Source organism: Petaurus breviceps, unplaced genomic scaffold (genome assembly GCF_028583685.1).
Source record: "Petaurus breviceps papuanus isolate PSGF00001 unplaced genomic scaffold, PetGlider_PUasm1.0 90879, whole genome shotgun sequence".
Classification (NCBI taxonomy): domain Eukaryota; kingdom Metazoa; phylum Chordata; class Mammalia; order Diprotodontia; family Petauridae; genus Petaurus; species Petaurus breviceps.
In genome coordinates this window covers 8,720,141-8,734,910 of record NW_027187368.1, presented here as the reverse complement: position 1 = coordinate 8,734,910, position 14,770 = coordinate 8,720,141, and the positions used below count along the sequence as shown (strand labels likewise).

General features: G+C 37.1%; 1 protein-coding gene across 2 annotated transcripts in view; it reads right to left on the bottom strand.

The window, feature by feature from the left end:
• Positions 1–14,770, bottom strand: part of ASTN2 (astrotactin 2) — a 1,158,830-nt gene that overhangs the window by 714,429 nt on the left and 429,631 nt on the right. For both annotated transcript variants that reach the window (XM_069073820.1, XM_069073821.1), the window contains one exon: positions 395–562. In XM_069073820.1, coding sequence (XP_068929921.1) covers positions 395–562 — 168 coding nt within the window. The remainder of the gene's footprint in view (positions 1–394; positions 563–14,770) is intronic.

The window sequence follows — 14,770 nt, the reverse complement described above, 5'->3', positions numbered from 1 at the left end:
ATGATTCTGTGCAGGTTCCTTCTAGCTCTAAGGTTCTACCTTCTAGTACTCTTTTTTTCCACTCCTTTCCAGTCTCAACATTCTATGATATCATATTTTTCCCTTTGACATAGTAATGTCTCAACCAAAACAAAAGTAAGAAGTTTTGAATAATTAATTTTTAAGCAACAAAACAATTCATTATCACATAGTGCAGTAATCAGTTGGGCTTGTGGCCATTACCAGTTAAGACTGTATTACAGAATTCTGAAGGATTATGCTCAGAGACCTCCATCCTTGGTTATAACTTTGAGCACAGAGAGAGGATATAGATGGTACACCAATTAATCCATTCAGATCTTCCCTCTTCATCCCCTACTCAATCTTGATATGGACACCCCTTTTGTTGGCTCACCTGTTTCCTGATCACAGAGCTGCTCACAGGCATCAGTGGTCCTCTGCCCACATAAGTCTCTTATCCAGGGAGATGTGGCATTAATCTGGTAATAAAGGGAAAGCTTGGCTGGGTTTAACCAGTCGGAGATGTCCAGGTAGCTTCCCTCACTCACCACAAAGCTGCTACCTGTGAGTAGACAGAAAGATACTTTAATTTTTCCAGTAGAGTAACAGATACATTAGAAAGAAACCTACAGTGTCATGTTTAGGACAGAAAAAATATACATGAAGACTATACTCCTTACAGAATTACTCATTTCTAGGACAATTAATCTATTTTATGCAGAGGTTGACATGCCCATTTATCCATAATATGTATGGGCCCCTGCAATATAGTAGAAGGGCCTTGTGTAAGTCGCTCCAACTCTTTAGCATTCACCTTTGTTATCTGTAAAGGGACAGGATTGAGCCAAATATTTCTAAGTATTATGAATTTATGATTAAGACACATACTCTTGGAATTACGAAAAAAAGTGGAGTTCAAATTTCTATTCTACTATTTATTAGCCATACGGTTTTGGACAAATCAACTAACCTCTCAGAGCCTCAATTTCCACATCTATGATATGGGGATAATGGTATTTATAGTGTCTATATCATAAAGCCACTATGAAGACAAAATGAAATAATATATTTAATGCACCAAAATGCCTAGCACACAGTAGGTCCTTAATAAATGCTTATTTACTTACTAACTTTGAAACCATAAGGTATATAAATGTAAACTATTTTTTATTATAAAACAACAAACACTTGAGGCAGTTTGCAGATTAAAGTATAATGCAAACTAAGGTATTTAGAGAGAATTATGAACAGGGAATATTTATAATGCTGATGCTTTTAATCTTTTTTATATCATGGATCCCTTTGGCAGTCTGGTGAAGCCTATGGATCCCTTCTCAAAATAATCACTTGTTGCCTACACTCATAACTGAAGGAAATGCTAGCTTTCTTTTCGAGGTTAGTGAAAATAAAGATGTAATTTTTCTTCCCATCTAAGTCTATGGATTCCCCTGAAATATCTCCATGAATGCCTCAGTAGTCCATCGATCACAGTTTAAGAACTGTTAATCTAAAGGAAAGAGAAGAAGTGATGTTTCCAGGCATTCAAGGTCAACCAATTAACTACTCCAGTTCAGCACTGAAGATGTTTCTAAGTTTCCTGGCATCCAAGGTAAAAAGGTAAACCCATTTTCTTATAGTTTTCATTTTCTGACCAGAGAAATGCATTTAGTAACTGTTCGATAAATGTTCTTTACATAAATGAATAAATGGCAAGGACTCAATGATAGGCTATGGGATCACCTTGGGAATTAAATCCTATCTCATAAAAGAATGAGATTCATCTTTCCCTATGCTTCAAAATCCCCCATTTTTCCCTTGGACCCTCCTTTCATCTGTTTGGCTCTGTACCAAATGTGTCTTTCTGTTGTCTCCTCACACCTCTCTCTCCAGAGAGCAGTGATTCTGAGATGAATCCATGCCCAAATCTCTGCTTTAAAACTGTGATGTTTCTTTATTTTTAAAATGTATTTTTCTCTCCCGCTGGCTTGTGGGAATATGCATCATCTAATTAGCCAAATAGATTTTCAGTTCAGCCCAATCATTTCCTTATCTAACATCTGAAGCCCAGCATTGCTCAGGGGACTGCACAGACGCTGAGGTCCTCATTAACTCTGATCTTCAATTACATTGATTATAAGACTGCTTCTGTAATTGTGCGGCATACATCAAGGGCGAGCGGAGGAACCTTTGCCATTCTTTGGTGCTTTCTATGAAGCCAAAGGCACATAGACCACCAGAGAAACTGAGAAGTACAGATGGAAGCTAAAAATACCAAGGCAGAAGGTCTCACAGACTAAATTCCCTAGAGAACCAGATAACCATAAGTACTTCTTTATCATGTCCATGTCAGGTAAAGGGAGATTTCTAAAGAAAGCTTTTGGTTTCAGAAATGAGTTGAAACTGTGAAGGAGAATATTGCACAGTATAGTTATTTTCATAAATGAAGCTAAGACACTCTTGTCAAGTCTAATTCTTGTACTTCTTCATGAGGTAAAGGAATGATAAACGGAATTCTTCCCATCCTACTATTAATTATTTAGCCCCCATGTATCAGAGGTTGGAGGCTGAAATCTAGGATAAAAATGGTTCTGCATCATGTCATTAAGAGATCAAAAGCCATCTTAGCTCCCCCCACACACCCTCACATGAAATAGCCAAAATAATGAGACATTCCAGAACAAAAGGATCCTGGTGGAACCCCAATTCGATTCAATTAACATTTATTGATAACTTATTACATGCAAGTATCTCTGCTAAGTGTAAGAGAAACCAAAATCATTCCCCACCCTCAAAACACTTGTTTTTATTGCTAAACCAATAGTCAAATAAAAAGAAATAATCAAAGAATGTTAGAGCAAGAGGGGACTTTAGAAATAATCTAGTCAAATATGAAAGGATACAGAGTGAAGAGAAAAGAGTCAGGGGAACAATTTATATAATAACAACATTGTAAATAGAGAGGCTTTGAAAGACTTAAGAACTCTGATTAATATGTGATCAAGTATGATTCCAGAAAATTGAGGAGGAAGCATACTACTCTGCTCCTGATGGAGAGGGTATAGGCACAGTATGCAGAAGAAGACACACATTTGGACATGATTAATGTGGGACTTTGTTTCACATGACTATGCACCTTAGTTACAAAGGTTTGGCTTTTCTTTTTCTCCTCCCAAAAAGGGAGTGGAAGGAAGGGAAGGGGAGAGTATAAATGCTTCATAGGTTGGGGGGGTGGGAGCTAAAAAGGAGAAATCACCCAGTCCGATTCTTTGCTTTTAAAGAGATTACTTTAACTTGCCAATTATCACAAAATAGTGAGTAAGAGTCATATCTAGGCAGATCCAGTGTCTAATCTAGTGTCATCAGTCTATGACCAAGCCACAGTGCCAACAATGTTACTGTGATAACTTAGATGAATCTCTGACCTCATTCAAGCGGGTACCTGCTTCTATAATTGTAGATCATAGTCCATTCATTCCTTCTCAGACTGCATGGATCAGGTCCATATCCTCCTGTAAATACTCCACAAAGGATCTATTCAACCATTGGAGATCTTGCCTTAGGTATTTTAAAATATTAATGATATTGGCATAATACTAGGCTTTGTCCAAAAGAAGAACCTGCCTTTATGTTTTGCTAGTCACGCATGTCCTTAATGGTGACTTTTGCACAAATTAGTGAGTACAAGCCATCCTTAATTTTGTGCTTCAGGCTACTACATCCATTCATTGACCTTTAGATCACTTGCAATTTTTAATTTTCCAGAAATCATGGTACCCCTCAATTCATAGCCATGTAACATCACAAGGAGATTCTTGGTAGCAAAAAGATGGTCTTTTCTTCTATCAATTGGGGAAGTAGCTAAACAAAATGTAGTGCATGAAGACAGTGAAATATTACTGGACTAAAATAAATGACAAATATGATTAAAGCAGAGAAATATGGAAAGATTTACATGAATTGATGGAAAGCGACATAAGCAGAAAGAGACAGATACAATGAAATTATAGCAATGTAAATGGAAGGAAATAAAACTACAAGACAATTGAAATTGAATATTTAAAAATTACAAAAACAAGTTTGACCCTAAAGCAAAGATATAAGGAGACACGTTTGCCCCAATCTCTACTTTTGCAGAGGTTTTGGGGTCCGCAAATATGGAAAATTGTATATATATTCAAATTTCTGATGTATTCATAGGCTTGTGGATTGCCTTTTTCCCTTCCTCTTTTTTTTCTTTTAAAAATGCTCCCTGTCATATGTACGGCTCTCTGGGAGGTGGCAGGAGGAGGACTGGAGAAGATATTTAGGTGATATAAAAACCAAAGATAGCGATAATTTTTTAAATGGACTTTTAAGTCATGAAATAGCTTGTGATTCTTGAAAACATTTCACAGTTATGCAACCAAGTTTGTTTGCTTCCTCTTATTTCATTTTGGCCCCAGACCACTGTCTATATACAGTGCTCACTGGAGATTATAGCTTTGTTTATATCTATCTATACCTCTATCTTAGTTTTCACCCATTGTCCCTGGTTCTGCCTTCTGGGGCCAAGGAGAATAAGTTAAATCAATCCTCCCTCCAAAAAAGGAGCCTTTCAAGTACTTTAAGACAACTATCAGGTGTCTCAACTCTTATCTTCTACATGTTAAATATTCCCAGTTTCTCATATGGTATGACTCAAGGCCGTTTGCCTTTCTGGTTGCCTTCCTTCTTGATACTCTAGCTTTTCAATATCCTTTTTAAGGAATAGTGCCCTGAATTGAATAGCTCATTCCAGATGTGGTCAACAAGGGCAGAGTACAATGGGACTATCACCTTCCTGTTACTGGAAGCTATGCCCCACATTATGGATGCTAAGATTTTATGAACTTTTCTGGTTACCACATCACATTGCTAACTCCTATTTTGTTGCAGTCTACTAAAATTACCAGAATTTTTTTAGACCAAATGCTTTATATCCATGTCTCCCCCATCTTACAATTATGAATGATATTTTAAATGATTATTATAATCTTATATTTATCCCTATTGAATCTCATCTTGGTAGATTTAACCTAATGCTCTAGTCCAGGGATGGGGAACCTGTGACGTCAAGGTCACATGTGGCCTTCTAGGACTTGAGGTACAGCCTTTTGACTGAATCTAAGATTTAGATAATAAATCATTGATCAAAAGCATTTGTTCCATGAAGTTTGGATTCAGAGGGCTGCACCTGAGGACCTAGAGAGCCACATGTGGCCTTAATGCCACAGATTCTCCACCTCTGCAATCTGTTAAGATCCTTTAAGATCCTGATGTGATTATACAGTGTATTAATCATGCCTTTTGATTTTGGGTCATCTGTGAATTTGGTGACCATACCTTCTATACTTTTATGCAAGTCTTTAATAAAAATGTTAATTAACACAGGGTCCAGGACAGATTTCTTGTGTTCTCCCCTAGAGACCTCCTGCCACACTGACATCAAACCTTTAATATCTATTCTTTGACTATCCAACCAATTCTGAATGTATCGGATTGTATATTCATCAAATATCACCTCAACACAAAGAATAGGAAATTTTATCAAAAGCTCTGCTAAAATCCAGGTAATATATATCTATAGCACTAATTTATTTTATAATTTTATTAATTCTTTCAGAAGGCAGTTTAGATAGCTCAACAGATAGAGTACTAAGCCTAGATTAAGCAAGACCCGAGTTTGAATCCGGCCTCAGATAGTAGCTGTGAGACCCTAGGCGAATCACTTAGCCCTGCTTGCCTCAGATTCCTCATCTGTAAAATGAGATAGATAGGGAAATGGCAAACTACTCCATCATCTTTGTCAAGAAAACCCCAAACGGGGTCATGAAGAATCAGACACAACTGAAATGACTGAACAACAACAAAAATTCTTTCACAAAAGGAAATGTGGTTTGTCTGGCATGATCTACTGATAAATATGAATCCAACATCTCTTTAATCACATGTACAATGATTTTCCTAAGAACCAAAATCAAGGTAACTAATCTACAGTTTGCAGACTCAGTTCTTTTCCCTCTTTTAAAAATCAGGATATTTGGGGTAGCTAGGTGGCACAGTGAATAGAGCACCAGCCCTGGAGTAAGGAGAACCTGAGTTCAAATCTGCCCTCAGCCACTTAACACTTACTAGCTGTGTGACCTTGGGCAAGTCACTTAACCCCAATTGCCCTGCCATCCAAAAAGAAAAAAAAAACTACCCCAAACAAACCAGGATATTGGTCTCTTTCTTGTTTTCCAGGATCTTTCAACTCTCACTGACAGTGACTCATCAATCATGCCTGCCAATTATTTCAATGCCCAAGAAGGGAGATCATCTGGGCTGGGTGATTTGAGTTCATCAAGGACAGCTGGGTGCCCACTTAGTACTTCTTTATCTTGAGAATCATTTCCCTTATATTTATTTTTGTTCTGCCATTTCTAGTATAAAGGATAATTTCTTTTGCAAAGAAACAAGAAAAATCTGAACAGTTCTCTGCCTTCTCTGTTTCCATATTTTCATCAAAGATGCCCTTAATGTATGTGTAGACAATCATCAAAGATTTTCTATAGGTGGAAAGGTCAGCACATGGTTCAGTAGTTGTGGCTAAGTATCTTTTTGAATTTGAGGGAGAAGGCAAAAGCAAATGTCCATGGCCTTTTGTATTGTTTTAGAATTTTGTCTCCTGTGATATATTTTGAAAATAGTTTCCTGAGTACTCCTCTAAAATTATCACATCAAACACAGGTGTCTTATATTTGTCTTTTCTCTGTGCCAGATACACTTTTTGAATTCTTTTTCATTCCATCTCTTCCTAAAGCTCATGGAGAACTAAGGTGTGAGAGCTGAAATGTGGTTCCCATAGTAATCAAAGATAAGAATTGGTTGTGAAATGCTGGCAAAATTTTTTCTATTTTCCTTTATTTGCTGTGTTCCTTTAAATGTCATATATAAATGCTCCAAGGATAACATCATTTACTTGAGTTTTATGTGAAGTTTCTATAGATTTCTTTTTTAGTTTATTTCATCTATCTATCTATCTATCTATCTATCTATCTATCTATCTATCTATCCATCCATCCATCCATCCATCCATCCATCCATCCATCCATCCATCCATCCATCCATCCATCCATCCATCCATCCATCCATCCATCCATCTATGTGTTACTACTGTAGTAGTATCAGTAATCTTCTCCCATTGTCTTCTGTAATGTTTAAGAACTTCTACTCCAAATAGGCATTGATCGTGGCTTCCATCTCCCTAAAGTTTTCAAGGAGATAAAATATCTGCCAGCTAGACTTTTTGGTTCCCTTCTTATGGCAACTGTTTAAATTCTTTGATTAAATTTTCTGAAAAATAGTGCCAGAGGGAGTTAATTTCTTTATTTTTATCCATTTTTTTCTTTCAGTCAACAGCTTGTTTAATTATACCTGGTAAGAGTTGTTGTAATTGAATATAACATCTCATCATTAGTCTAACTTATCATTTAGTATTGATTCTTATCTTTGTTATCATTGATCCATGATCTGACTATACACAGAGAATTGATTGTCAAATGACTCCTCTGTTTGTAAACATTCATTTCTTGTTTATTGATATAGTCAGCTTCCTGTGTGTGTGTGTGTGAAAGAGAGAGAGATTTTGTTTAGTGCTTAACTCACCTAGCACTTTGAAGAATGTATTTACTCTAAATCACGTTTTCCAAAACATTTTCACCACCTTCCATACAGTGCTGTCACCAAGAACCCATCAATTAACATTCATCCATTAAGTACTTACTATGTACTAAGCACTATGCTACTGATCTTATTTAAGTAATCTTGCCAAATTATTGATAGAATTTTTTCACTTCTTCATTCTCTACATCAAATACTGGTACAGATTCTGCAGTTATGTTCATAGTAATCATTTCAAAAAGTGAGATGACCAAGTGTTCTATGAATGAGGGTTTCTTGTCCTTGGGCACATAACTAAATAAAAGCCCCTCTTGAGGCGGCCAGGTAGCACAGCGAGTAAGAGCACCAGCTCCAGTGTTGAGAAGACCTGGAGATCGAATCCCGGGGCTCAGACACTTAGCACCCACCCAGAAACACCTGGCCGTGTAACCTTGAGCAAGTTACTTAACCCCAATTGCTTAAAAAAAATAAATAAAAGCCCCTCTTTTGGAGTTGATAAGCACTCACTCCTGTAATTCCTGCCACTTGGTAGGCTATGGTTGATGGCTTATTTGAGCCAAGAAGTTCTGAGATGCAGTAGGCTAGGCCAATTGACTGTCTAAACTAAGTTTGGCACCAATATTATGAGCTCCCAGAGGTTAAGTCCTACTAGGCTGCCTAAAGAGGACAAATCAGCTCAGGTAGGAAAACAGAGATCAAAATTCCCATTCCAATCGGTAATTAATTTGGTCCATAAATGCCCTCTGTACTGACATTTTAGGTGAGATATGAAAAACCAGACTAGAACAAATAAACAAAGGCCACACCACTTCTGTTACTCTTATTTTTACAGTGCTTTAGGCAGATAGCTTTTCTTACAACTTTTGAGGAAGGTAGTTCAAATGTCCCAATTTTATGAATGAATAAATTGTGGCTAGAAGCCTAGAATCATAGAAACAGTAAGTATAATTACTGGAAATCTAAACATTCTTCTAACTCCAATCTTACTATTCTTATTAATCACTGTGTTGCCTTTCTAGAACACAGAGCCTCCTGAGATCAAGCTCAAATGATTAGAATGTGGTGAACTATGAAACATCATAGAGTTATACTGTCCTGCAGTAAGAATTTATCCATACAGTTTTAAAGTCTCAAAATCTCAGAGTTGGAAAGAACTTCAGAGAGCCAGTATTTAAAAATTATCTTCTAAATACCCCTGACAAGTAGGCATTCATCTTCATTCAAAGTTCTTGCTAATGAGAAGCAATCCATTAGCTTCTGAGGCAGCCTCTTCTACTTTGGGACACATTTCTTATATGGGAATTTTATTATATATTTAAAATGAATAGCAAGTTATACATAATTGATTTGCAGTTTCATGTGCAATCATCTTTTTATTTTATTATATTATTAAAATATTTGTTTTATTCCATAAATTAAAATAAAATTTTTAAAAATTAAGTAATAAGGAAATCCCTCTTTTATAAGGTGAGATCTGCTTCCCAGAGTCTACCCATTACTTCTCCTCTGGAGCCACACAGAAAAAAAAGAAATATATGCATACATACATATATGCATATACAAACATATATTCAAATATTTGAATATGTTTATGAACTTCTTTCAAGTCCTCTCTTTTTTCTGGCTAAACATTTTGTGTTCCTTGAATGAATTTTTCTCACCAAACTACCTATCTTCTTATAGACCTGTTGAAACTTATGACTATCTCTCCTAAACTTCGGTGCCAAATATTTAATGTAATTCTCCATATGGAATCTCACCAACACAGAAGACAGTGGGATGATCACCTTTCTTGCTCCATAAACTGTGGTTATCTATATAGAAGGGAATTCCTACAATCTTAGACATAAAGATAGCTAGCATTTACATGACACTTTAAAGTTTGAAAAACACTTTACAAAATATTATCTCATTTTATTCTTGCAACAACCTACCACCTAATAGCTAGATGCTACTATAACCCAAATATATAGTTTGGGGCACTGAGGAAGGAAGAGGTTAAATGACTAGCTCAGGGTCACATAGTGTAGTAAGTGTCTGAGGCCATATTTAAACTCAGTCTTCCAGCACACTATCAATTGTACCATAAAAGAGTTATTGTTGTATATTCTGCCCTAGTCAAATAACATGTAGAGTAGGTGTTGTGTTCAATTCTAGAAATCAGAAGCACATCGATAAACTGAAGAACTTTTGGGGAGAGTATCCAAATGAAGAAGAATTTCAAGTCCGTGCCATGTGAGGATGAGTTGAGGGAATTAGGGATGTTAACGCTGGAAAAGAGAGTATTGGGTACTGGTGGGGTGGTCATGAAGGCTGATATAAAAGCATCTGAAGGGCTATGATCTTGGAAGATAATTAAACTTTTCCTATTTGGTCACAGATGACAAAATGAGTAAGAGCAATTAGAAACTAGAAAAAAAGAAAAGAAAATATAGGCTTGACATGAGGGGGTAGGTGGGAATAAGAAATTACCTAAAAATTAGATCTATCCCAAAGTTTATGGTATTGCCTTGGAAGATAATAGCATCTTCCTCACTCAAGGACTTCAAACAGAGGCTTTACAACTTCTACTGCTGAGAATTTTGTAATAGTGATTCTTTATGGGATAGAGATTGGCTTATATGTCCACTGACATCTCTCTAGATATTGAACTTTTATGATTCTATGATTCTGTGTCATAACACATCTTGATGCCTTCTGTAGACAGAAAACCTTTGGGTGAATGGACCATTAGACCAACCTCAGATAGCATTTCTCATGTTCTGATGATGGGAAGGAGGTATTTCCCACATCACAGAACAGACGTCTCAAAGCATCGACCCTGAGGCTTCCTAAACCTACAAAACCTGAAATCCCTTCAGGCAATTGTTTGGTTTGCAATTCTCTCCTTTCCCTCACCTCAAATTGAGATCAAAGTTTGACTGGCTGAGCCTGCCACAGAAGTTCATGAGCCTCACATATCCCAGGGTCTTACCTTCAAAGTTAAGGGATACTATTTGAGTCTAGACAAAAAAGGCTTGAAGTTTTGATATTTCTATTTTTTCCTTCTAGGATAAAGCAGTTTGGCAATGAATGAGGTAACAGGGGGGAAGAACAAAGAAAGAAAATCTAGCTCATAGTTCCTTGTATTTTTTTCCTGAGAAAGATTAAAAGTAACATTTTTAAAATAGTTAACTTTATAATTTATGTATATAATATATTATACACACACGCATGATGGAATCCTAATAAAGCTGCTCCCAGCCCCAATATTCTAACTCCATTACAGGCCCCACTGTACCTACCTAGTTCTCCCACCAATGTCCTAACTTCTTCATATATGCTTCACTGCTCACTGGAACAACAGGTGTGTCCCTGAACTCTTAGTTCCCACAGAAATGGCAGGTGTGTCCATGTGATGGGAACCCAGCTATTGCCTCTACCTGATCACTGCTCCCAGACCCATTCCCACAGAAACAGGTGTGTTCTTGTATTCAATCATAATCACACCATCCATCTAGTTCAAGACAGGACCACAATGCCTATCTATCTTAACCAGACAGGATGACAATAGCTAGCCAGTTGGAGGGCAGAATGACCAGAATGTTTAACCATCGAATCCATGGATGGGACCATTCCTCCATTACCTAATCGCTTAATAAACTCCTCCTACATTTTTAATATTAATATTATTCCTCTAGTCTATGTAAATTTTGATTATACAATTGCATGATTGTCCTATAAAAATCCATTTTTCCTTCTCTAAAGTTGCTGGTTCCTCTTGGAACTTAGCCTGCTTCATGAGTGGCGTCAATCTCAATAAATGCCTATGCTTGGATTAGAGGTGGTCTGACTGAATTCTTTGAGATGGTTCCACTACAGCACATCATGAAACCTCAACAGTTTTTGGCATCCCTGTGTTTAAACCACAACACATATACTTATGTGTGTATACACACACACACACACACACACACACATATATATCTTTCTCTTTGTGATGTTTTATCTAGATAAGAATCCAGTGTTAAATTTAATTTTAATCCAAGATTACAGTTACTTGAATGTTACTGGCAAATGAAATCCCAAATTCACTTGAACTGGCCTCCAGCATCTGGAACCCCTGTTCTCCACCTTCTCTCCTCTTAACATACATTAAAAGTGTGCAGTCAGTCTAGGCAAAAATACAAAGTACACAACGGTATTATATGAGGTACCAAGGATTCAAAGATAAAAAATTAGTCCTTGTCCTCAGTAAGCTTATATTCTACTGTGGGAGAGAGCAAATACACATGTCAAAATACACAATTTGTGGACCTATGATTTCATCAGTGTAAGAAGTCTCTGTGAGAAACTTCCTTTAACATCATCATCCTTTTTTGCAATTTAAAGTCTTAGACTAGGGGCTCTTTTTTTTTTTTGCTTTTGTGGATGGGGGAAGGTAGGGCAATTTGGTTTAAGTGACTTGCCCAAGGTCACACAGCTAGTTTTTTGCGTTGTGTCTGAGGCTGGATTTGAACTCAGGTCCTCCTGACTCCAGGGTTGGTGCTATATTTACTGCACCACCTAGCTGCCCCAGACTAGGGGTTCTTAAACCTACTTTGTGTTATGCATCCCTTTGCAATTAGAGGCTAGTGAAAATAAAAGTGTAATTTTTCTCATTCAAGTTCAGACCCCCCCCACCCCCAAAATCTATCTCATAGCTCCCTTGTGATTCTATGGATACCAGGTTAAACAAGCTTATCTTAGAGAGTTTGCCAGGGACAACAGAGGAAAACTAACTTGAATCAAGGATTTCCTAAATCCAAGACCAACTCTTTATACACTATGGATTATTACTTCTCCAGGTATTATATATACACATCTATGTGTGTATATGTGTGTGTATACTAGATAGATTAGATAGATAGATAGATAGATAGATAGCAAGGGGTCACTCTACTTAGCTCTCATATTTCACATCTGAGAAATTTTTTGAAAAGTCATTCCTGTTGTTTACTAGTTCTAAAAGGAGAATGTTTCAGCCTTGACATCAGCCTCCTGCCTTTTCACTTGTGCTGTGATTCTGAGGACTATAGACTTCCAATAGTTGCCTTAGCAGTTGTTGGCAGTGTCTTTATTGGGAGTCAAGGATAGAATGTATGAGATGAAGAAAGTCCTATCAAGGCTGTACAAAGGAACCTAGCAGAAAGAACTATATAATACCCCAAGGGAATATATAGAAGATTTTAAGAAAAAGATTTCTAGGAACTGAATTATTTCCCCTGCCTCGTGTACACTGAGCTTGAGCCTACTTTTCCTTGGATTATGTGCATACATGTAGGAGAATGTGTGTCACAGATTTGGGTGGCTTCTTTTGTCTAAAAGGTGCTATCCTAGTAAATTATCCATTTCTAAAAGCTAGTTAAGTCTTGTTGACAAATTCTTATCAATTGATAATTATGATGGGGGAAAGATAATCACAGTGGTGGGAGAGTATCAGTTATGAAATTAGAGAAATTATGTCTGTTCATCCCCTCATTTATAGTCCTAGACTATGAGGGGACCATTATCTCTGCTCCTGTGATCTGATTTGCTGATACAAGTGGCAGTATAGAAAGTAACTTCAGAGCATGTGCTATATATTAACAAGAAATACAAAGAGAATGGTTTGGCCATGAAGAACTAACAGCTGGGGTTATCAGGAAATGCCACATAGAGTAGATGGTACCTGAAGTAAGCTTTGAAAAAAATGCAGGTATTCTACAAGGCAAAAATGAGGCAGGAGTATCCTTTGAGAATGGAAGATAGCCTGTTCGAAGTCATAAAGATGGGACATGGAATGATATGAGTATAGAACTATAGGAAAGCCAGATTGACTGATCTACAAAATGTAGGAGTGCTGTCCCATAGTTAACCTTTAGAGGAAGGCTGAAGACAGGTTGCAAAAGGCTTTACATGCCAAACAGATGAAATTTTATTTGAGCCTAGAGGCCATAAAGAGGCACTATCCTTTTTGAGTAGGGGAGTGACAAGTTCAGACCAGTGATTCAGTAATATTACTTTGCTAGCTGTGTGGAAGATGGATGGGAAAGGGTAGAGACTTGAAGCAGGAAGAGAAATTAGGAGGTTATTGCAATAATCCAAGTGAGAAGTGATTAACATCTGAAATAGGTTGTAACCATGTGATTGGTTGAATGCAAGAGAAGTTGTGAATATAAAACTGACAAGACTTGTCTACTGAATGAACATATTGGATGAGAAAGAAAGGAGTAGTGACTCTAAGGTGGAGAAGGCAAGTGAATGTTGGCACCATCAATAGAAGAAAAAAAGAGCTCATTAAAAAAAGTTGCTTTAGAGGAAAGATGAGTTCTGCTTTGGACACATTTGAGATTGAAAATTTCCTACATAACACCCAGTTAAAAATGTACAATTGCTAATTAATGATGCATAGAGTTCAAGAGAGAGCCAAGGGCTAACCATATAAACCTGGAAGTCATTGTGAGGATATGGTAATTGAACATATGAATACTGATGAGGTCAACAATAGAGACGATGTAGAGAAAGAAGACAAAAGGGCCAAGGACTGAGGCCTTCTGGTGGCAGTAGGACACAAGTAATATGTAGGATCGGAGAAAAAGGAGTCAGAGAGGCAGCAGGAGAGCCAATGGAGAATAGTGTCATGAAAACCGAGAGGGAAGAGATTACCGATATGGAGAGGGAAGTTGGTAACATCAAATATTGTAGAGAGGTCAAGAAATATGATTATTGGGGAAAAGGTCATGAGATTTAGGAATTAAGAGATCATTCATGCCTTTGGAGAAAGAAATTTTATCTTAGCAATGAGGTCAGATACCAGATTACAGAGGACTGAAATATGAATGGAAAGGAAATGGAGGCAATTATGATAAATAGCTATTTCTTGGAATTCAGCCATAAAAGGGAGGTTACATATAGGAGGATAAATCAAGGGGATGTTAGGGGTACATAAAGGGGTTTTTGTTTGTTTTGTTTTTGTCCTGGGGAAGACTTCAGTATGTTTATATGTGATAGGGAAGGGTTAGTAGTTAGGGAGAAATTAAAGAATGGTGGGGAGAGAGAGAGTGAGTGAGAGAGAGAGAAAGAGAGAGAG